This window comes from Dromiciops gliroides, chromosome 1, assembly GCF_019393635.1.
Source record: "Dromiciops gliroides isolate mDroGli1 chromosome 1, mDroGli1.pri, whole genome shotgun sequence".
Lineage (NCBI taxonomy): Eukaryota > Metazoa > Chordata > Mammalia > Microbiotheria > Microbiotheriidae > Dromiciops > Dromiciops gliroides.
The window spans coordinates 552705939-552730988 of record NC_057861.1 but is presented as its reverse complement, the minus strand read 5'-3'; the positions used below and the strand labels follow the sequence as shown (position 1 = coordinate 552730988).

Sequence of the window (25050 nt, the reverse complement as noted above, 5' to 3'; positions counted from 1 at the left end):
ACAGAAAAATCTGCACTCTCTCTAGATATCCGTGTATTAAGGAGATCTGCGTTGGCTCAGATGCTGGGTAACAGAGATGCTCTGTGGGTATCCCAGTCTCTGTGAGTCTTTGTGTATATGGGCCAATTATTTGCCAAAGCTACCCATCTGACTGTTTAAAACCAGTTAACTTGAAGTTTTTGGCAGTCAGGTTAGCAGTCCAACCCCTAAGGTACTCTTTGGTGTCTACTAGAATTAGGTGCTTGTATGTATCTTTCTGTTTCGAGGCTTTGGGGTTGACATTCTTTATGCCAGGGGTTTCTTTTGCCAATTATCTCTCATTCTGACAGCGATCGTGAGCTGACCAGCTTAGAAAGGGTCTTCTCTTCCTATTGTTGCAGGGAAAATAGAGAAAGTCAAACCTCCTCCATCCCCCACAACAGAAGGCCCCAGCTCGCAGTCTGATATACTCCCCGAAGAGGCTGCCGGATCCCAGCGGCCCAAGAATCTGATGCAGACTCTCATGGAAGATTACGAAACACACAAATCTAAAAGGCGTGAGAAAATGGATGAGAGCAGTGTAAGTCTTTCCTTTCCTTTCACTTACTCTAAGGCCGTTGCTAGGGGCTTTGACCTTATAGGGAAGGACACGGCCAAGGTTTTCTAGCCTCCCAACTTCAGACTATTTGAAAGATTCCTTAACTATTTTGAAAACATGTGACTCCGTGGGAAGTTTGGTCTTTTTTGTTTTACTGATTGCATGCAGAGTGCCATGGGCTGAAGGATGGATGCTCAATGAAAGTCTGCTTGATTGCCAGGCCTTTGACAGAATTTGTGTCAGCCACACCCTTGAGCTTACTTTTAGCTGTTTGGTGCATTCAGAAGCAGAGAGAGGAACATAAGGGGAGAATTGGATATCTACCAGGGCAATTAAGGACAGTCTTGCAACCACAGTGGTGACCGTGGGCACTCTTTGGCTTCTTCAGTAAACTTTTGGCTTTCCAAATAGAGTGATAATAGGAATCCCTCATGGGACTGTCCATTTCACTGCTGACAGAATGCTTGGAAGAGTGAATGTGGTTAGTAGTAGTTTCAAATCTTTGTGCTTATTGTGGTGGGAAAGGATGATTTAAAATGACAGTTTAACATACACATTGGTGTACTTGGGACCTGTACGTGGTGTACATGTTGACAATGTCCCCGGGCCATCTACTCAACCACTCCTTGGACTTGGCTGTGAGCTCTAAACCCCACACAGTTGACATAGTCAACACTCTTTTCCAAATTAGCCTTCTGAGCATGATCAGACTTCTTAAAGCCCCCAAGGTAGGACCAATCCTCTTAGTCCCCCATAATCACTCATTGCGTTAGCCTCCAACATAACAACACCTATCCATATCCTCAAAACGTCCCCTCTCCACCCTGTACCAGTTCCCAACAAACCCCTTTCTAAGTTTAGTGTTGATCCTTTTGGGCAGTTTTAGTGAGGCAATTGGGGTTAAGTGACTTGCCCAGGGTCACACAGCTAATAAGTGTTAAGTGTCTGAGGCCGGTTTTGAACTCGGGTCCTCCTGACTCCAGGGCCGGTGCTCTATCCACTGCGCCATCTAGCTGCCCCCTTGGGCAGTTTTAATGGCACTGTTATCAGGGCACTGGCAGCAGCCTTAGATACCACTGGGGGAAATCCCCTCCCAGCAATACCCACCTCATGTCCCCCAGAATCACTTGGTGGCTATGGCAGATGGCCTCGAAAAATAGTTCTCCCTCCTTTTTATTTTGGATAGGGCAGAGTGAGTCACATAGGATAAGCAGGCTCCTCAGCATCCTTCATATCTGGTCCCTTCTCTCTCAAACAGGCACCACCCTATCTCAGACACTCATACCCTCTCCCCTGGACTGTTCCCATAGTCTCAAGGCTTTGCCCTCTCCTAACCAATCTTACACGGCACTGTCTTAGTGGTTTTCCTAAAATATGGTGCCATAGTGATTCTAGGATTAAAATCTTTATCTCATCATTTTTAATATCTATTTTTGTGGAAGTTTTATAATGCCCAGAATTACTTGTGTAATAGCACAATTTACAAATAAGTACATTTATATGTATTGGGATATATTCAAGTTTTTGGTTTTTTATTTTGTTTTGTTTTTTTCTGATGGGAATGTATTATCAAAAACTTTGGAGACTCCTGCCTTAGCGGACTGTGAGCACATGTACCACAAGTAATTTTGAAAGACTCGCCCCTATAAAATACTTCTGAAGCATCTGGCTTCCATACTGGATAGGACCTATCCATGTCAATGCTGCCTTCACTTATTGTATTCTTGTTTTTCAAGTAAATTAGAACAGAAAAAGAGGTTTTTATGTGTGTTGAGCCAGATACTAAGAGGTGTTTGAAAGAGACACAGTAAGTGTGAGGTATTGAAATTTATTTCTTCGGTTGTCACTAAGAAGTCCCAAAGTTTTCTTGTGTGGCTGTATCAGCATTTACATTCAAAAGTGCCTTGGGGCATACTCTGTAAAATTGGAACTTTTCTATGTGGAACATATCATGAAGGAATGAATGACTCCGTGTATGATTCACAAGCGGTTTGTGCATTGCACAGAAGGAGGAAGAAGGTAGGTCTGGAACTTTGCTTCATTTGCAGAGGGGAGTAGGGTGGAACTGTCAGACAACCCCAAAATTCAAACTCAAATTTAGATACCTTTGTGTCTTCCACTTGGTTAAACTTTGATATGGGTGACCTATTTAGAGTACTTATACTCAGATTATCAACGGGCCCTACCCCTTAACATTAGACTATCCTTCCTAGAATTCTCTGAAGCATCCTATTCAATCAGACCCTTCTGGAGGCTGTAACAATTTTGAAATTAATTTCTCTCAGCTTCCTATTTATTTTCTTCTTTTAATCTTGCACAGTACCTAAGCAGCTCTGTGGAAAGGTAAGCCTGGCGACACACCCCATGCTCTTCCCTGTGGTATTGGATGTGCTTGGACAAATGTAATCTGCTTTTGCACACACTCCCAACTATAATGGTCTCTCCTTGCTGTTCTGGTCTTTGTCGTGGATCTGCATCATTAGCAAGTGTTTCTGTTTTAAGTTTTGCTCCCACTTGGAGATAAGGTTTCTCCCTTTTGAAGTCATGCACTGCTAAGCCTTACCTGAGAACAGTGTCTAGGCAATGAATGGGACCACCAGCACAAGGAATTAAGTACGTGACATTCCAGCAGCCCTTTTGCATTCTCACTGTGGCTTAGTTCATTTGTTACTGTCAAGCTGCCAAGTAATTAACACCAAGTGTGTTGACTTGGCACCTTTGGCTTAATGAATTCATTTGGAATCTGTTTTGTTTCATTGGTCCTATTATTTTTCACAGTTCCTATTTAAGGAAATGCTGGTGCAGAAGCTTCCCCAGGGCAGCTGATGTTCTCTCCCCCCACTCCAACTTCTGTCTTCTCTTTCCTTCTGATAGCACATCTGTTGGAAGAGGAAAGAGAACAGCCAACCAGTCCTCTCTTGGATTAGAAGTTAAATATTTTTACACTGCCAAAAGTAGTATTGACCAAGGATGGAAGCTCTTTTTGCAGCATGAGAACACCAACTTCTCTCTTCCCCCGGCCCACAGTTTCCAAAAGAAAACATATCTGGATCACTGCATCTCTCATTAAGGACCAAATCACCAAGAGCATCCACCATTATCTCACCTGAGCTAATGTATAATTATCAGTCAGGCATAGGGTGTAAGATCAGGCTTGTCATTCATAGGATTTATGTTGTTCTCAAATATTTATTCAGCTCCACTGTGTTCCTCTCACATGAAGAGCCTCTCTTTGAAAGTATTCATTGGATCAGAAAGTTGATTATGATGAACATGTGTTTGTTTTCTCTTGTGGCCCCATCTTTTAAGTAAGAAAAAAAATTGTGATAGGTAGATTAGCAGTGTTATTAACCGCTTGGTAACTGCACTGTGCACCTTCTGTTGCCTCTAAGGCTGTGGCTGTGGCTGTCATGTATTGATCCTGTGCACACGACCTATTTCAAAGCTAAAAATGTGGCTTTCCAGTTCCTGCACCTGCTCTAGGACCTTTGCAGCTACTGCTAAAGCCATCAATGTCCTGCCCCTCCCTCCCTCCAGACATCCCTTTAAGCAGCTATCAGATAATGACTCAGCACAAATTTATCCGCATCCAGTGATCTGACTATCTCCCTTCACTGGGGAACTTGCTGAAGAAATTGAAAGCCCAGAAAAACAAACCAATCAGATTAGCCTTGCAAGTAACCCCTTACCAGTTTTATTCATAGAAAGTCACAGTTGGCTGTTGAATTGTATTCAAAAGAATGTTTCTCTTGTGTACTTCATGAGAGGAAGGCTAAATTTTCAAATGGTGGATTGGCAGTCTTGTTGGATACGTGTGCAAGTTAGATGCATGTTCTTGGTGAAAAGTAGAAAGTTGTGGTTTCTTTCCCCTCAAGCAAATTCGACAGCTCACTGTCTAACAAATTATTCTTTGTGATAGAACAACCCAGGCTCTGCCGAGTTGAGGTTTCAGACCATTCCACTTTGAGCAGTTTTCGTGGTCACTGTGGCTTAATATTCATCTGTCCAGGGCCCTAGGGATTTCCTTAACCTTTCCCCCCACAACCTTCAAATGCCAATACTCAAGGCCAGAAGTAAGAGCGGGTATGAAGGTAAGGAATGGTACTAAGTTATGTCTGGATTACCTTTTCCTAAGCCTAGATGGGTTTGTTGTCAAGCTGCCCCAATATCCAAGCCGACTGCAGCCGAGCTGAGAGATTTGGGTTGTTTTTAGTAAAGGAGGCCACTATCCTAAGAACCACTACTAACAATTTCAGTGCTCCAGCTAACTCCTAGATGGTGAAGAAAGACGATAGAGGTAAGGATAGAAAGGATAAAGTAGTTTCCATTAGGAAAAGGATCCGGGGTGCCCATCAACTGGCAAATGGCTGAATGAGTTAATGTGATGAAATATATTGTGCTGTAAAGAGGTGATGAGAATGATAGTTTCAGAGAAACCTGGGAAGACTTTACTCGTACAAAGTAAAGCAGAAGAAAGTATACAATATCAACATTATCATAAAGACAAACGACTTTGAAGGGCTTAAGAACTCTGATCAGTGCAATGACCAAACAATTTCAGGGGACTCATGATGAAACATGCTACTCGCTTCCTGACAGAGAAGCAATGAACTCAGAATGCAGATTGAGACTTTTTTTTAAAAGAAGCCATGGCCAATGTGAGAATTTATTCTTCTTGACTATGTATTTGTAACAGGGTTTCTCCCCCCTCCCCAACCTCCACTCCTTTCTAACTGGATTGGGGGGTGGGGAGATAGATCTCATCAGTAACCTAGAAACCCTAAATCTGCTCTTTGGGAGCCACAAGGATTTTCTTTGTTCTTGAACCTATTTTTTTTTTCTTTAGAGCTGTATATTTGGATAGCAATTTAAATTATTTTACACTCTGTCACAGACCCACTTATATACATCCAATTACAGTTATGCTACTGTCACTGATTTCACCTAAACCCCAAGCTCCAAGTCTATTTTCATCCTCATCCCTGGGTCCTTTCTTTTTATAAAGGGACTATGGGAGGGGGGCAGCTAGGTGGCACAGTGGATAAAGCACCGGCCCTGGATTCAGGAGGACCTGAGTTTGAATCTGACTTCAGACACTTGATACTTGCTAGCTGTGTGACTCTGGGCAAATCACAACCTTCATTGCCCTGCACAAAAAAAAAAAAAAAAAAGTGACAGACAGACTATTGGAGCTTCAGAATGTACCATTCAGATATAGTGAATCTGATACAATGCTTAGCACAGTGCCTGGCACATTGTAAGTGCTGATTAAAGACTTTTGTTTTCGTTTTTGTGGGGCAATGAGGGTTAAGTGACTTGCCCAGGGTCACATAGCTAGCAAGTGTCTGAGGTAGGATTTGAACTCAGGTCCTTCTGCATCCAAAGCCAGTGCTTTATTCACTGCATCACCCAGATGCCCCCTCAATAAATGTTTATTAACTAATTGATCAAGCTCATCATTGATCTCAATGTGGTGTTAATGTGTATGTATGTGGTGAGTTGGAGAGGGGGGCTGCAAAGAGCCGTGTCATAGCTTAACACATAACACATAGTCTCCAACAATGCTGGCACATGCCCCAAGACCTTTAGACCTCACTCTTCCTCCTGTTGAATCTTTTCCTCTAACTTATTCAACTCACCACTCAGACTTCCAAGTCCCCCAACACTCCTTTATGAATGCCGGGTTGGCTAGTCATTTATACTTTGGTTCTCATGCCATTCTTCTCCTTCCCCTCATCACTTTGCACACTGATTCAGTCCCTCTGACTCTCGTTTCCTTCCAGGCACACTGTACCAGTTGATCACCAACCTCAAGAGGATACTCTGACCTTCCTAAATATGCCCTTGAAATAGTAGGCAGCTATATCCTAGCATAGCTATTCTTTTTCAGCTGTGTCCCCAAGACCTATTGGGCATTCCTCTCCATGTGCCATATCATTTCCCTTTCTGCCCCAGCCATTGCTGTTGTAATGACTCTCAGAGAAGGGCTGGATTGCTTTAACCTTTCTCATACGGAAGCTATGGAGGGTCCTAATTCTGGGTTTTTAGTAAATCTTTGTGGATAAACATGGAAATTCTTTTTATTTTTAAAAATTTTTTCAAATAATTTCTCCCACATACTTCTTGGCAACTTGGTACATTGAAAGGAGATTTGTGGGAAGGCAATTTTTTTTCCTTTTGGTGCTATTCAAGCATATCATAGGATCCAGCCTTCTGGTAGAACATTTATAGAGAGCTTTGAGTTCAATGAATAAAGCTTAATTTTTTTTTTCTTAAAATTGCCCTCTCCTCATCCCGCATTTATGTAAAAGTAAAACATTAAAAATGTTTTATTTTTATTTCACAAGCATTTATTGTCTCTCCCTCCCACTCTAAATTCAATCCTTATAACACAAGTGGCCTTCTCCAGAAATGTATGCCTTCTTTTACACTAAGTCTAAAACCTCCCCAGCAGAAGGTGTGTTAATCATTAATCTTCTGGAATCATGCATTGATCAGAGTTCTTGAGTCTGAATTTCAGAGTTGGCTTTTTCATATGATGTTGTCATTTTCTAAATTCTTTTCCCATTTCTGCTCACTTTAGCCTGCTTCTGGTCATAGAGGCTTTGCTAGTTTCTCCTACAACTATTTTGTCATTTCTCAGGGCACAAAGTAATATTCCATAAACCTCATTTGGCTAGCCATTTTCTAAGAGGTGGGCACCCCAGTTTGTGGGGCAGCTCCAGTTTGGAGCTATGAAAAAAGCAGCTAGAAATATTTTTTGTATATATAGGGTTATTTCCTCTTTCTTTGAACTCTGGCGTAGAGATCTAGTAGGGCTATAGCTTAGGAAAGGTTTCTTTCTATATCAATATGAAATGTTACCAACCCACTATTGTTTTCTCCTAAGCCTCCTGTTGGCATTGATGCCTCCCCTGTGGAACTGGCCCAGCATTATAAAATTTACATTTTTTAATGGCCCTTTGATAAATGATCCTTGCAGGAGGAGTACAGCTGTAACACAAGCCATCTGTGACGAATGATCTACAAGTCCTAACAACTTGGGCAACATTGGAACGCTCTTTAATGCTTTTTCACATTTAGTGTCCCACGTGATCGGGTCAGTGTTCCAACAACTATGTTCTCATCTAACAATTTGGGAGGGAGACGCTGTTCAAGTACCCAGTTAAGTCATGATCACATAATCTGAAGTGGCAGCTTCTTTGGAAAGGGCCATTTTCAGCCCCACTGTTGACATTCAACATAGACATAACTTGCATTTGAATCAAATCCAGGTATTTTTAAGATGCAAGTTGTAGCACTATGTTTGGGGTAGATGGAGTCAAGGAGAAATGAAGTTCTTTTGGCAGGAGGGACTAGGAAATCCCCTCTGTTAAGAGCAAACAAAGGTGTCAGTAACTTACTGGTGATATACAGTAAAACCTTGTTAATTCAAAAAGCAGAGGGCTGGGCAACATTTTGAGTTAACTAGGTATGGCTTAGCTGATATTTTTATTAAAGGAAAAAAAAATGGGACATCTCATTGTTTCAAAGCACACAAAACTTTAAATAAATATCAGAGCCATGAAGCCTTTACTGTATTTGGAATTGCCTTCTAAAAAACACTTCCGAATAGCATCAGTCCATCACCTAGAGGTAGACTTGCTCTCAGCTATGGAAGGTTTGAAAATGTTGGCATGCCTGTTCAGTGTACTAATGTTGGTCTTTTCCCTCTCTACCAGTACACCTGTAAATTACTGTCTAACAGCAAGGTTACTTCTGAGGTACTTTTCAACTTGCCTTTCTTGGTTTCTCTCTCTTTGCATGGTGTTTTACAAATGCATGCTGTTTTGGCTTGATGCTTCATGTTGGTTGTGCTTTTCAATGAAAAAACTTTTCTATAGTTTGAAAGAGCCTTAATTTATAAATTGATAAAGATTGGGATTATTCTACACCATAACCATTTTGTGAACTTTCCTGAGATAGCAGGAGGGCAAGGGGGACCTCATTTCCTGGTAGCCAAACTTCTGGTGATGAGTCTCTCTGAACTTATCTAGGCTGATGTTTGATAAAAAGACATACATTCCATTATTCTTCCCCCCACCCCCGCTCCCAACTCTAAAGGTTCCCAACCTTTTCAGTGCCCATACCCATGAGCATTTAGTAAGCTTGCCCATACTCCTTACTCAGTATGAAAGGAAATGCATTCTGCATATGTACATAAGAAATAAAATAGATTAAACTCTTTTAATAGGATGATAGAATTATTTACAGAATAGTCTCTTACAACCTTCTTCCCTTACACCTTGTGGATCCATGTGCCCTAAGTTGGGAATCCTTGCCCTACGTGATAAAGATCTACCAGAATTCGCATTCCCCGGATAGATCCTTGGAGCAGGACTTTTTTTTTTCTTTTTCCTTTCAGGGTAATGAGGGTTGAGTGACTTGCCCAGGGTCACACTAGTGTCAAGTGTCTGAGGCTAGATTTGAACTCAGGTCCTCCTGAATCCAGGGCTTGGTGCTTTATCCACTGTGCCACCTAGCTGCCCTCAGAGCAGGACTTAACCTTTCTTTTCTGTTATAAACCCCTTCTCAGAATACTGTTTTTAAATGAATAAAATGAAATATATAGTCTTACAAGAGAAATCAGTTATGTTGAAATAGTTACCCCCAAATTTTTTTTAACCAGTTCATGGATCTAGGTTAAGAATCCCTGTCTTTGAGAGGCCAAGGTCATTTCCATGCCACAGTGAGGTATAATAGTAGAACTGTAGTGGAGATCTTAAAAACAATTCCAAGGGAGAAACAGTATCTCCCACCTTTTTTCCCTGTTTGTCCTTTTTTGATGTCTAGTAATAGCTGAAAAGGATGAGAGAATTGCTATGTTGTGTTCAACAAGATGGTGCTGCGTTGTGTAGAGTGATGGGGGCGGAGGAGCACCTTTTCGTTGGTAACTAGTCTGCATTAGTGCTTTGACTGATGGACATTAATGAACTTTTTCAGTCTAGGTATTTATTTCTTGTTGCTCTACATGGCCAAGGACTGAACTATTTCCCTTCTGGCACCTTTGGCTTTGAGTCACTTGGAAATGTTGCTGTTTGAAGGAAATTCCCCAAACAGTCCATTCTCAAGTTTTGGTTTGGCAAGCTTTATCACAATAATCCTTTGACTTCCCTGAAGTAAATTGACCTATTCTCACATTCATACATTCTTTATTCTTGCAGTGAGTCATTAGAAATGAGAACCACAACACTCCCAAAGAAAACTTTTGGTTGAACTTGTACTCCTGTATTTTGGAAGTTCCATAGGCTATGCACTAAGCAGAAATATTATATGAAAAGTGTCTCCTGCCTTTTTCTGAGACTGTCTTCCAATCCCTCCAGTTGGCTGTTTTTGCACTGGTAAATTGCTTTTGCAAGTAATCGATAAGAAGGTGTGCTGATTTTTACAATGTATTTGATTGGTTATTTTCATTTTTAGTAGTAGTATCCTTCATTGTTAAGTGACTTGCCCAGGGTCATACAGTTAATAAGTATCTGAGGTGAGATTTGAGCTCAGGTCCTCCCAACTTCAGGGCCACTGCTCTATCCACTTGCATCACCTAGCTGCCCCTATTTTTTTTTAATCTTTAGTTGTCATACCATAAATATGGTTTGGGCACTAAGTACATCTTTGTTTTCCAGAGATATTTAATGAATGTTGGGAATCTTTAATTCATAACACCTTCCTTAACATCTACTAGTGAGATTGCTAAACTTCATATTTAGAATACGAGCATTTGAGAGTGACATCCCAGACTGTATTGGCTCCAAGTTGCCCTAGTTTGATAAAAATGAAAATTTAGAGTCAGATACCCAAATGGAACTCTCAAAACTCAGTCATTCATATTTTAAATTAGCATGGAATTTGGTAACATTATGCAATATACAAATTTCTCATGTCATGTACTTGCATCTTCGCTCTCACTGATTGCTCCCTCATTTGGTGCAAAACATGACCCCCTCATTCCTTTTCATCCTATCCTATGAAGTCTAGACACTTTTCTTTAACCTTTTTCTTTTAATAGTTTATGGTCTCCAATACGGCAAAATATCCATTGTTTCACATTTATTGGAAAAATGAAAGAATTGGCTGCTATTCAAAGCTAAAACGATCATCTCATTTGAGTGTTCAGGTGATCATGCAGATCATGGATTACTTTGTAGAAATGACAAAGCCCCAAATATAATTGTTTCCTGTTATTTTATTTTATATATTTTTATTTATATATATCTCCTTCCCCCTCTTTCCCCCCCCCCCCCCCCAATGCTCCATTCAGTTTGGACGTTTGTCAGGCATATATTCCTTCAAGGGTTTAGTTGATTCCTGCTTCGAGGAACACTGGACCTGTGATTTCATTGGTACAAACAGCTCTTTGGTGGGGAGACCCCTTCTACCAGTGCTAGTCAGGCCCCACCTCTGAAACATCTGGACTTAATTATTTTCCTGGTAGGGACTTGCCTAAAGTCACACAGCCATTATGTCAAAGGTGGGACTTGAACCCATCTCACTATCCACCTGCATGCTTCCTCCTAGGAAATATGTTAATTTTTTTTTTTTAAACAAAAGGCATACAAAATATAAGGGTTGGTAAGCAAGGTGAGTTGTAAGTACATCATAGTGCAGTGGAAAACACTGGCTTTCAAATTAAGAGGACCTGAATTCAAAACCCCCTCTGCTACTCTAGATCAGTTTGACCCTGGGCCAGGTATTTTACCTTCCTGGGATTCATTTTCTTCATCTGTAAAATGGATGAGTTGGAATAGGTGGTCCTATAGAAATCTCATCCTAAAATCTTTAATTTTAGAAACAAAAATCTTGATAACTACCTAGTAATTCAAAATGTACACATAGTTATGTTTAGATTTTAAGCAAATAATGTGTATAAAAAAATCAAATTTTGCCTTAAGGGGTCTGCCTCCCTTAAAACATTTTTCAAAGTTTGATTCTCGCTTTTCATTAGCTGCTGAGAAACTGCATCTTCTCTTTCGTGTGTGTGTGTGTGTGTGTGTGTGTGTGTGTGTGTGTGTGTGTGTGAGTGAGTGTGATAGACCCCTTCTTAGAATAATGTCTTTAAATGCATACAATATTTAGGGTTGCCAAGGAAACCAAATGTTAGTGAAAATAACAATGTCTATTTTTCCCCCATCCAAGTTCACAGACTCCCTGAAATCTGTCCACAGGCACAAACCCCAGCTTGAGAACCCCTGCCTAAAAGTGAGAAAGGCAAAGGGCTTCTTTTACACTTACTTTTATTTAATCCTAAGAAGGAAGGCAGCACAAAATAGTAGAAACAGCACCAGACCTCAAGTCAAGAGAGCTTGGTTCAAGTTCCATCGCATATTAGCTGTGTGACCCTGAGCAAGTCACTTAAACTTTCTGAGCCTCAAGGTTCTTTAAGAGTTGAATGACTCACCTAAGGTCACCCTGCTGCTCACGGTAGAACTGAGACAACTCAGGTCCCCAAGTCCCGTGACCTTTCTACAACCATGCTCTCTTTCTTTCATGGGATGGGCGTATGTTTATTGCCACTGAGGCAGCTGGGAAGAGTTAAACCTACTTGGTTCTCCACTCTTTTCAAAATGGCCATTCAGGGTTCTAGTAAGAAAATCCCGTGTTACGGTTCAAGGGAAAGCTATAATTGGCCCCTGTGCATCCATTTCTATGCCAGCACACATTGCCGCATAATAAACAGTAACTTTAAATGGCCATCTTGTCTTCATTTATCTTCACTCTGAAATTTAATCTGATTCTATATCTCATGAATTAATATCTGTCCTGTGCCCTCTGCCTCAAGAAATATGTTCTTTTCCACTTTCATAATCAGGAAAAAAAAAATCCCAAACCCAGCAGCATCTCATCATAGATGCTTCCTTTAATAGCTCATTCTGTCCTGCTAGAAGGCTGCCCCTGGGGCTTCACTAGTGACCTCAGCATCTCACCTCAGTTTTCTCATCTGTAAGATGGGGATAACAGTTGCACAGGGGTTGTTGTGAGGATCAAAAGAGATACTACATATAAAGTGCCTAACAAGCTTTATTTAAAGAGCTATATAAATGTCAACTATTATGATTTCAGATGTGAAAGTGGTGGTGACACCAAATGGGGTGTGTGTGTGTGTGTGTGTGTGTGTGTGTGTGTGTGTGTGTGTGTGTGTGTGTGTAATTACTAATTAAGATGCTCTTGTTGCTTTACTGGCCTGAAATCACATTTGGCTGCTTATATTTTCTTTTAATATCTTGCCTTGAATGCTCCTCTTTGCTTGACTTGCATTTTTCTTTATTTTCTTTTACTTCAATTAACCTGAAGTTTCTTTTCTTGAACTTTGGGTGATAAATGTTGGGACTGGGCTAACACTTAGTGTCTTTCCTCTTCATGACTAATAATTTTCCCTGAAGCAACTAGTTCTTTCTCCCTTCTTTTTTTTTCCTCCCAAGTTAGAAAATAAAATAGGGGTCACCAGCTTGGCTTCTTATCATTCATTGAACCACTTTAAGGTACCTGGCTTTTATTCAGGTATGTACACATTTTACTCTCTAGTGCTGTCCAGGGACAACTTCTGGGGTTCACAGATATTGATGGATTCTACTTGTAGCACTCTCCCTACCGGTTTAATTCAGACTTGTCCACTTGCTTATAAGTTTCTATCCTCCATCCTCTTGTTTATGAAGAGGCCCAAAGCCTCCATATGAAGACTGGTATTGTGTTTACAACATTCAAAGATGTGTTTTATCATCATCAAAATAAGACCCAGACCTGTGATTTTTTTTTTTTTTATTGGTATGAGGAACTCCCAGGTGGGGAAAATCCCCCTATCCATACAGGTCAGCACCTTCTCTGCAACTGCTAATCTTAAAGAGTTGTCTAGAGAATGGAGAAAGTGACTTGCCCAGGGTCACACAGACAGCATGTGTTAGAGATGTTGATTTGCTTCAAAACCACCTTTCAATGCACTGTCACACTGCCTGTCTACACGCTGCCTGTCTATAACGTGATAAAGGTTAAGATTGAGTTCAAAGAAGTCTTCAGAATATTTCACCAAAATGGTTGTAGATGTTCTGTGATACCAGATCCCAAGGGAATAAGCATTTCCCTATAAAATAACCTTTGTACTTTAAAGTGTTTGCAATCACAGGACACAAGGCATATTGACTCATCTCCCAAAATAATACTAGATCCATCTTACCTTCTACCTGAAAAAAGTCCATGTTGTCATTAAACTTGTTCATTTGGCCTCTGTGGTGCTGCTGATGACACAAGATTTCAGACCAAACTTAAGGGAGGGAGAAAGGGAAAATACTGAGGGGATAGGATAATGTCTATATAGAACCCTTGATCATGAAAATTTGGTTTTTCTCCCTTTCTTTAGGTCCTTGAGGCAACCCGGGTGAATCGCCGGAAGAGTGCACTAGCCTTGCGTTGGGAAGCAGGAATATATGCCAACCGGGAAGAGGAGGACGACGAATAAACATTTCCCGACCAAGTTCCTTTGGTGCATGGAACAAGAAGAAACCAAAAAAAAAAAAAAGAAAAAAGAAAAAAGAAAGTAAACCTTTTTAATGAAATATTTATTGAGTAAACAAGCTCAGTGATTTAGACCAGAAACACTGCAATAAATATATTTGGGAGGAAACTTAAAACAAAATGGAAACTCATCTACTGAACTCTCAGCATACCCCAAGGGGGAAAGAGAGCAAGAGAGGATTTCTGTGACTTATTGGGTCTATCCAAAAGGGGGATATCGCCACCATCAGTAAGAACAGCAACAGCTGTGGTGCCTCCGGCAAGTAACCATTGAAGGTCTAAGCAATTACAAATGGTAGAAACCTGAGCACATCAATGTGCTCCCTTCCAACAGGACTCCCTGCCTAGCTTTGTGCTATGGAAGAGCAAGCAGTCCGTGGTGGGCTCTATCAAAAGAACACATCTTGTGCAGAAGCAATTTAGCAAGGCACATGGTATTCTTTGGATCCTCCTACAGTTCCATGTCCCCATTCCCCATGCCGTGCTAGGAACATCATGATCACCCCAGTTACTCAACAGCCATAAATAGGATGGTATTTTTTTTTTTTTAAGAATTTTTCAAAGGAGAGGTAAAGTTACTCTCTTTCTCTTAATTTAACTTTTTAAAATCAGGAATTATCACTGCAAAATGTACAATCCACATGTTACAACAATCAGTCAACTTAATAAAGTATTTTTTTGTATTACAAACACAATCTCTTTTAGATTAGGAGGTTGAAGAGTGGCAGGGAGGGGAGCCAACACAAATGAATTATTTTAGCTTTAGTATGCTGTCTGCTTGTAATATCACATGGTCTCCAGTTCCTGAGAACATATTTACACAATTACGTTTCTTAATATCAAAATCTGTATTTAGTGGGCAACAAGTATTTTTATGATGGGAAGAGGGCCGTATTTGTGTACAGTCTTTACACATTAAGCAAATGATTCAGAAAGTTTAGGGGTGGGAGAATAAATCTAGTTTTTAGAGTGGCAATAATTGAAAACAAAGAAGGGCACATTTTGACTTAGATGTATGAACCAAGGAGAAAATAGCTGTGTTTATAACTATATTTTGTAATGCTAAAGCAGGCCTTGAAGAGTGTGAGAAATGGAAATCTTTGGATTTTCAGAACATGAAAAAATTTGAGAGGTCTTGGAAGTAGAGAAAAGAAGAAGGAGGAAAGGAGAAAGAAGGAGAGGGAGAAAGGTTATTTTTGCTGTTCAGCCAGTGTTTTTCAGAATGATATATGGAAACAAATAAAAATAGGACTTTGAAAGATTGGAGTCAGCTACAAATACTAAAATGTGTGTGTGTGTGTGTGCACATGTATAAAATGTAATATGTGCACTTGTATACAGGGGTGTGTGTGTGTGTGTGTGTTAAAATTCCAGAATGACCTTGGTTTAGGATTGTAAAATTATTTTCTCCTGAGCTGTTTGCTCAGTGATTGAGAATTTCTTTTTTATGAAAAGGAATATAAAGGCACTGAGTTGAGGCAGTATTTGTAATATTAAATTGACCCAACATGGTATTTGCATGAGGCCCAATTGCAATGTTTTGAGGCAGTTTTGTAAATTGACATTTAGGAAAAGGATTGTGATATTTATTCTTGTGCATTGTATTCATAGATAGACTAGAGGATGCTGGTTTTACTCTATTTCATTTAAAGCAATATAATGATGATATTCTATAATTGGGTGCCATAATATCTGGAGAATTTTTTTTAATCTGACAGTGAGGAAACAATAACCTGCTTCCTTTTCTTCATAACTAGTATTTTTATTTTTTTAAGGCAATACTTAAATTTAGTCTCACTAAAATTCACTCCTACATTGTTCCTGGTATGTCACATGATATGATGTGTGTTGCTCTAAGGGAGCAGTTTCCACTTAAAGCATATGGTAAATTCCACAATGCATTTTTTTTTAGTAGATATTATAAGTGTTGACATGGGGGGAAAGGGGGGGGGATGTAAGCAAAAGTGGTATTAGCAAAGGGGATAGAAATAGTAGACTGCCAAAGAGCTGTCTGTTTGAAGCCAATTTTTAGAAATGTGAACCAAAAATTGCACCTGCTGTTAACCTGATGTATCTGGACCTGTGGATTTTGTATTGTTTTGTTTTCTATGAGTAATAAAGTGAAATCTCTTTGAGTCCTACATTGTCCATAGAAATCAGCAAACAATTCCAAAGTGTAGCAATTAGGCACCTATTGGATGTTTTTAAGACTGGCTTGAGCTTGAGTTGAATTTTTGGATTTTTTTGTGGTGTTTTTTTTTTTCTTTCTTTTTTTTAAAGAACCTTTGCACACATTCAGACTATTTTTGAGAAAATATACAGGTAGAAGGGTAAGCTTCTAAACAGACCTAATGTATCTGGGTTTGCATTAACAGACTGAAATCCTTCAGAAGACATTTCTTGTTCTAAGGGCCACAGAGTTTTATTGCTACAAGGAAACGAGGAAGTCATCTAGGCTAATACTTTCCTTTGATGGATTAGAAAACTGAGGCTAAAATGGCTTGCCCAGAGTCACACCAAATAGTTCATAATTTGAATCTCAAGTTCCTGATTCCTCATCCAGCATTTATTCTAATCTAAGAGTGCTGCATTTTTGGCTATTTGTTCTCTTTCCTCACCCCAAAATATCCTTTCTGGGAGGACTGCAAATTAGATTTCCCTTAGAGCATCTGGATTTTCCAAAATGTTTATTCATTTTGCAATTAAGCATTCTTGAGCACCTGTTGTTTGCATAGCTCCAGACTAGACTCCATCAGTAAGAACCCCAGGGGGAGATTTGGTCACTGAGGAAGAGAAATTATTTTACTTTTTCAAGTGAAAAGGATAAGAATTGCTTGCTGTCCCTTCCCCACCCCAAACTCATATCTTTTCCCTAAATACCCACAGAAAAATACTCAAGTATATAGAATATTTGTATTGTTGATGAAATCAAAGCAGTCTTTTCCTCTCCCCCTCCAAGCACACAGTGGAAAGAACACAGATTTTGGAATCTGAGAACCTGAGTTCAAATCCTGCCTTTGTTGTGACCCTAAAACAAGTCACTTAAAAACTGAATCCCCTGGTGGGCCATCAGTTCAGTTGTTGATGGGACAAGATGGGACTCTTGCCTCTTCACCTTTTGTTTTTTCATCCAGAAATTATGGAAACAAGATTTTGTTCACAGCAGGAGGAATGGGCTTGTGTGCCCCTTGGATCAAGCTATGCAGTTTACTTTCCTTGTCAGTATCACTTGCATGTTCTCACGTAGGTGTCCATATATATATGTAGTATATATAGTATGTATGTATATATATATATATATATACATACATGTATGTATCCATATGCACACACATACATATATATGAAATTCAAAGAAGGAATACTATTACAAAGTTAATGCTATCTCTGTGGAAAAATAAAACCTTTCTCCAGCCAAAAGATAGATGTAATGAAATTGCATTGGGGAAAATAATATCTTCAGCATTAATCAGTAAATATATCCAGTTTTGGTTACAGCACTAATTTCCTGAACTGTTCATGGAGCTGCCAAACTTTGATTTTTGTCTTGCTCTTGATTCATATTACATTAAAAAGAAAAGAAAAGAAAAAGAACAATACTTTTGTTCAACAAAACAGCCATGAGCGGTTGGCTATGACCTGTCAATCATACTGTATACCTGGCTTTCTGTGTATGTTAACCTCTTAAATGTAATTATTCTGCTTCTGTTTTATAGTGACTGTGAGACATACAATGCAAGTATATGATTATTTTCTCATTAAAACCAAAGCCTGTGTTGTGTTTCTATAAATGACTGCTGTTTAAATCTCAGTCACTGACTTTGGCCCAGAGAAGATGTACCCAGTGGCAGAAACGAAACCTAAAGGAAGGCAATTAGGTAACAGCAGGCTTTGAGGATGAAATGCCCTTTATCACATGTCATCCATGAAATGTCCCAACTTGAGTGCATCCATATGAAGTGTGAGTTCGTCAAGAAGAGAGCATGGCTCCCAGAGTAAACCATTTTCCATGCCCTCTACTGGTTTGGGGAAAGCCTGGGAATCCCGTCAGAGTATATAGCCGCCTACCTCCTTTTTGGGGGTGTATGTTGCCTTTTGTTTTCATCCCATAATAATCACCTGATTCATTCCATCCTTTCCTCTCACCCTCCCTCCTCCCCAACACTAAAATAAATCTCCCCTGAAACAAAGGAAAACAGTCAAGGAAAAAAACAAAAAACAATGCAGAGAAAATGTTGGAGAGACTGACATTCTGTAAGGGGGCAGGGTATGGTGGTTGGAAATATTTTGTGACTTGTTTTCCACTGGGATTCCCCCTTAGAAAATATCCTAAATGTGGGATGCCTGCCTTATTTGCCTGAATTAAAACGAATCATCATTAAGGGCCTGCTATGGATCTGGCACTTGGGGAAGGGAAGACAAAAATTAAATCAATTCAAAGCTGGCAGTTTGAAGACACAAAATATAAAATGTGATAGTGTAACTAGTTCATTGGAGTTGGTTTATACTTGCTAAGCGATATGAGAACCATACCTTTCCTGAATTAAATAAATCACTTGGCATTTATTTGGGCCTTCTACATACTACAAACCTTGCTAGCTTTTATGGTGAAACTTGTCCTGTGGAGGATTTATGAAGTCATGCTTTTATTTCTAAATAGTTCAAATACCCATTAATAAAAGTGTTAATGGAAATTGACTAAGGATGTGATAACTTGATGCCATTTTTCCTTTCTTCAAAATTTCATGAGATTTGGTATTGTTGTTGGAACTCCTGGCTTAAGAGAAGTTTGAATGCTTATGAAATGGCCCCTGAAGTTTGTATTGGTATCTCCGGTGCCAAACACATGGTAGGAAGTACTTAAATTCTTATGATTCCAGGAGAATTTGAGCAAGTGTGACATTTAACACTGATTCTTTGCTGCCATAGGCCTCCTGTGTCTGATGTGAGCCTCTGAGGTCCAATTCCAGCGGTAATCCAGACTGATGAACTGGAAGTTACTTGATTTGGGAATGAGGCCTATTTTGTGAAGGTTTAAGTGAGAAAATTAGCTAAGAATTAGTTAACTTATTAACTAAGTGACTTTTAGTTCCTGTTTATAACCCAAGGAGGCCAAAGCCAATGTGAACAAAATAAAATGAATTAATCATTTAGTATTCTAATTTTTAAAGTCTATATGGTGCTAAAGTAGATAAATAATATGGCCCACTTTAGGGACTGCATGGTGTAGTGAATAGAAAATCAGTCTCAAGAGCCAAGAAAACATGTTCAGTCGTGACTGGGCAAATTACCTAATGGAGTTTTTTCCTCAATGAGTTTCTTATACCAAGTGAAATAATAAAGCCAGTTCTTACACCTCTCATACCCGGTTTGACAGATACACACAAACATGGTGATATAATCTAAGCACACGAGACATTCTAAAATATCTTCCAATACCTAGCATGAGCTATTGATCATTAATTAATGGTTTTTGATTGAATTATCAGGAAAATAAATGGGTTGGATTATGTACATCTCTACAAACAGATACTGCTAGGATTAATGGTTTTGTTTTCCAAGTGAACACACCCCAGCACAGGGCTTTTGCTATTTGGTCTTTTCGGGTGTCCTACTTTTCCTGACCCCCTTTTGGGGTTTTCTTGGCAAAGATACTGGAATGGTTTGCCATTTCCTTCTCCAGCTCATTTAACAGATGCAGAAACTGAGGCAAACACGGTTAAGTCACTTGCCAGGGTCACACAGCTAGTAAATACCCGAGGCTGGATGTTTATATTTATGCACATATGTATATACATACACACACACATATATAAATGAGAACTTAAGTGCTATATAATTTATATATATATATTTATATAAATTTTTATATATGCATATATTGGGGGGGTAATGAAGGTTAAGTGACTTGCTCAGGGTCACACAGCTAGTAAGTGTCAAATGAGGCTGGATTTGAATTCCTGTCTTCTTGACTCTAGGCCTGGCCCTCTATCCTCTGCACCACTTACCTGTGGCCCAGGGCACATTAGCATATTGAACATTTAAGTATTTTGTTGTAATTAGCTATTTTCTAAAGCCCCAGGACATGATGAACTGTTGGTAAAGTCAGTGAATTAACTTCTCTGAAATGATAATATAAATCAGTGGGAAGATTGTTCATTTTAATAGTCCTTTGACAAATTGTGATGTGTACTTTTTTAGCATGGTACATTTCCTAATGTGAAACACACCTATCTATAATAGCTATGAAGTAATCTTCACTAGTGGGCAGGCCTGACCAGAATCCTCTGTAACAGTTCCACACCTTCCCACCCTCCACTCCCCCCCAAAAAAGTGACTTGAGAAAGGATTCAGGAGAAAGTTCAAAGATAGTGTTTAAAAAATGCCCCCAGGTGATAAGGAGTCAAGTCCTTAGGACTTTCTATAACAGACTAGAGCAGGGGTTCTTAAGCTGGGACCAAGAACTTTATTTGAAATACATTTTGCTGGGGGGTGGGGTGAGCAATGTGGGTTAAGTGACTAGCCCAGGGTCACACAGCTAGTAAGCTGATTTGAACTCGGGTCCTCCTGAATCCAGGACCATTGCTTTATCCACTGAGCACCACCTAGCTGCTCCTAAAACATACATTTTGATAACTAATTCAATATAGTTAGATTCCTTCATAAACTTCTCCCTTATATTGTATTCATTTAAAAATATCCTGAGAAGGGGCCCATTAGGTTTCACTAGACTGTCAAAGCTGTCCAGGAATCAAAAATGATTAATCTTGACCTAGAATTTGTTTCATTGTGAGCCTCAGAGTCAGAGGTAATAGAGGACCCTGACAAGACAGGGTACCTGTCCGTGAGCAATCCCAAGCCTCAGCACCCAAGGGGCAAAAAGCAGACTGCTTGTTTTCTTGGGCGGGGAGGCGGGGTGGGGAGTGTTGTGGAGGTGGTTTCATTCCGTCTTCTTGGTATAAGGTTAAGGAACGAGCTGAGTGTGAGTCCAGCCCCATCAGGACCTAATCATCAGATGTTTGTTGACACACAAGCCTAGCCAGAGCACCGTGCCACCTCTTCCCACCAGCTACATCTCTCCTGTTTTGGGGAGAGAAACTATGAAAGCAGATGACCAGCACCTTTACACTGGTGATGTCCCCATTCTGTCAGGGAGTAAGGGGCCTTTCTCCATATGAGAGTCCTTTCTCCATTCGCTGATTGCCATCCTGAGAAGTCAAGTTTTACCAAGCTTTCATCCGTATCCGCCTCAACCCTGCCTTTCCTTTAGTCCATTTTCTCTGCCCTTCCCATCTATTGTGCTCAGATTCTTGTCACGTTTTAGTGCTGGGAGTCGGGGGAGCAGCTGCCTCTTCAGTGAATAGTTGGCCAACTCCCTCTCTACTCCAACCCTTACCTCATCCTTGGGGATTTCAGTACCATAGTGAGGCCTCTGAAGGTCCTAGCCTCCCAATTCAACAACCTCAACTCCCATAACCTAGTTCATTCTACTTTAACCATCCATTCACCCACAAGGATCACTTTCCCTGCGCTATTCCCCCCATGCAGGATTTCAAACTTTGAAAATCTTTGTCATCCTAATTTCCTTTATGACTTCCGTCCCTCTTGCCCCCTCCTAATACTATTCTTCAGTTGTTCTGTGACCCTCAGTCCCTCCATAACTCTATTTTCCCATTTCATCCTCCCCTGCACCAGTCTCAACCCTATGGCTAACTAGTGCTAGTAAGATAGCATGGTGTAATGGATAGAATACTGAACTTGAAATCTGGGAGATCCTAGTTTGAGTTCTGCTCTAGATATTTACTAGCTCTGTCACCAGGTAAGCAAACTAATCTCTCAAAGCCTCAGTTTTCTCCTTTATAAATCAGCACCCTTGTTGTTAGTTTTTCATTCTGAAAGAGGACCATGACATCGGGGGTGATGTCATGACTTGCACGGAATTAGATCTAAGTGAGGGAGGGCTGTGCAAAGTCACCAGCCTCACCCTCTCCTCTAGAGCCATCTGGGACCAGTAGCGAGATATACATCAGGTTGACTAGAGATGGCCCTGGATTCAGTGGGAGACGTTGGCTTTTTTAAGCTAAGGTCTTATAGCCCTCCCTCACTTAAATCCAATTCACTGGAAGTCATGACATCATCTCCTGATGTCATGATCCTCCTCAAGAACGGACAAACGACACAAATTGCACCTACTTCCCATATTGTTTTAAGGAATAAATGAGATAATATAGGCAAAGCTCCTTGCAAACTTTAGAGCCATATATATGATCATGATTAAATAATATATTTGTTTTCCACCCTTGAGTCCTCTGGCACCTTGTACCACTACCATTCATACCCAGTGATCCTTCAACCCTGGGCCACTGCCATCATCCCATCCAGTTCCCCAAATGCCACTGGAGATGGTGCCACTGTGCCAAACAAGTCCAATGTGAATTGGTGTTACTGAGCTAATCTAGATAGCAAAACTTTCATTCTTTCCCAACTGATGGTGTCACACTCACTCAAGTGGTTCTGTGAATGATTATCATGGGACTTCTTCACACCTTTCACTTTCAGCAGATGGCCTCACATCAATTCAATTCAATTTAACCATTACAATGTGCCAGAACTAAGGCTTCCTGGAGAACTGAAACTTATCTTCCAAGTCAGGAAGATCTGAGTCGAGTCCTAGCTCTAAGACATCCTGGCTACCCTGTCCAAATCATGGACTTTAACCCCTCGGTACCCTGTGCCACTCTCTTAAGATTACATTGCAACAAAAAAATTAAATTAAATTTAAAAAATTGGGGGCAGCTAGGTGGCACAGTGGATAAAGCACCGGCCCTGGACTCAGGAGTACCTGAGTTCAAATCCAGCCTCAGACACTTGATACTTACTAGCTGTGTGACCCTGGACAAGTCACTTAACCCCCATTGCCCCACAAAAAAAAAAAAAAAAGATTACATTGCAAAGCAGGAGTCAATTAGCATCATTGGAAGAAGTTTCCTCATTAGGAATTCGCTGTACCAATGAAATCTGGTCCACAATCAACACATGAACAAAAACATGCCAAGAACTGTGATAAGCACTGGAGATACAAAGACAGGAACCAAACAGAACCTGCTCTCAAGTAACTTCTGTTAGACCAAGGTGATAAAATATATAGACTTGATTGAAAAAACTGAGGCCAGACAAAATTGTACACCCTGGCTGCCTTCACCTCCTTACCCAGTTTCAACACCTAAAATCAATTTTCCACACCCACAACTCAACTGAAATTGTTTCCTCTGGGATTACCTGTGACCTCTTAACTACTAAATTCAATGGCTTTCTCTGAGATTTCATTCTTTTTGAGCTCTTGATAGCTCTTGACAGTGTTGACTACCTCATATAGTCTCTCTTCTCACTGTTCCTAGTAATTTTTAATCTTTTACTAGATTATCATCCATCTCCTGCCCCTAAAAATGGTTGTCCTCAAAAACTCAGTTGCAGGTCCTCTTTATTAACCCTACACTCTCCCTTAATAATCCCATCAGTTCCCAGGCATGCGTTCAATTATATCTGTGTAGGTGATTCCCATATCTACATGGCAAGTCTCAATCTTTCTCTTGTGTCGTCATTATTCAATCATTTCAGTTGTGTCCAACTCTCTGTGACCCCATTTGGGGTTTTTGTAGCGAAGATACTGGAGTGGTTTGCCATTTCCTTCTCCAGCTCATTTTATAGACGAGTAAAGTGAGGCAAACATCATTAAGTGATTTGCACAGGGTCACACAGCTAGGAAATGTCTGAGGCCAGTTTGAACTCAGGAAGATGGGTATTCCTGGTTCCCAACCCAGTGTGCCACCTAGCTGCCCCCTTTCTCCTGTACCCCTATCCTGTATCACCAACTTTTTTTTTTTAGTGAGGCAATTGGGGTTAAGTGACTTGCCCAGGGTCACACAACTAGTAAGTGTTGAGTGTCTGAGGCCAGATTTGAACTCAGGTACTCCTGACTCCAAGGCCGGTGCTCTATCCACTGTGCCACCTGGCTGCCCCTATCACCAACATTTTTAATCTGGACATCCCATTAGCATCTCAAACTCTACATATCCTAAATAGAACACAATTTTATCTTTGTTTTATTTTATTTTGTTAATTCTGCCCTTCCAAACTGCTTTATTGCTCTTGCTGTCATTACAATCCTCCAAGTCATCGAGGTTTCTATTCTTGGAGTCATCCTGGATTTCACACATTGTCTACACATCCACATAATGTCTACATAGGACTTAAATATGGTCCTAATGTGTTACTGTTTCTGTGTTCAAAAACAAATTCTCAGGGGGCAGCTAGATAGCACAGTGGATAAAACACCGGCCCTGGATTCAGGAAGACCTGAGTTCAAATCTGGCCTCAGACACTTGACACTTACTAGCTGTGTGACCCTGGGCAAGTCACTTAACCTTCATTGCCCCCCCCCCCGCCCCCCCAATTAAAAAAAAGTCAAAAAACAAATTCTCCCGAGTTCTAGGTATTTCCACTCTTTTGATTGGAAAACTACCAGAGTTGATCATCCCAGGTAACTCTCCCCACCATCATCTTGTCCTGTCAAATCTGGATGGTTCTTCTTCCACAACATCTTTCATATGGAACTCCATCTCACCACTCACATGATTACCATCTTTGATTGAGCCTCCATTGCTTCTTGCTTAGACTACTATAATTGATCTTCCTGCATCTACTCTCTCCCTTCTTCAATGCATCCTACAGAAAGCTGCCAAAAGAGTCTTCCTTAAGGCATCTTCAGCAGTTCCCTATTGCTTCTAGGGTAAAATACAATACAGACTCCTCAGCTTCAAATATAAAATCCTCCACAATCTGGTTCCAATCTACCTTTCCAGCCCCACTTTCTATTACTTGCTTTCATTCACTCTCTCTATATATTGTAGCCCAACTGGTCTAACTATTCC

The 25050-nt window shown here is 40.3% G+C and overlaps 1 protein-coding gene across 7 annotated transcripts in view; it reads left to right on the top strand.

Moving 5' to 3' along the window:
* PALM2AKAP2 (PALM2 and AKAP2 fusion) overlaps positions 1 to 17883 on the top strand; it is a 561773-nt gene extending 543890 nt beyond the window's left edge. For 4 of the 7 annotated variants that reach the window (XM_043965488.1, XM_043965460.1, XM_043965507.1 and 1 more), the window contains 3 exons: positions 381 to 559; positions 8299 to 8340; positions 13965 to 17883. In XM_043965488.1, the coding sequence (XP_043821423.1) occupies positions 381 to 559; positions 8299 to 8340; positions 13965 to 14063 (320 nt within the window). In that variant the 3' untranslated portion in view covers positions 14064 to 17883. Of the gene's footprint in view, positions 1 to 380; positions 560 to 2897; positions 2921 to 8298; positions 8341 to 13964 lie in introns of all 7 variants that reach the window. The other 3 variants (XM_043965480.1, XM_043965469.1, XM_043965514.1) reach the window with 3 other exon arrangements.
* Positions 17884 to 25050: the final 7167 nt, after the last annotated feature.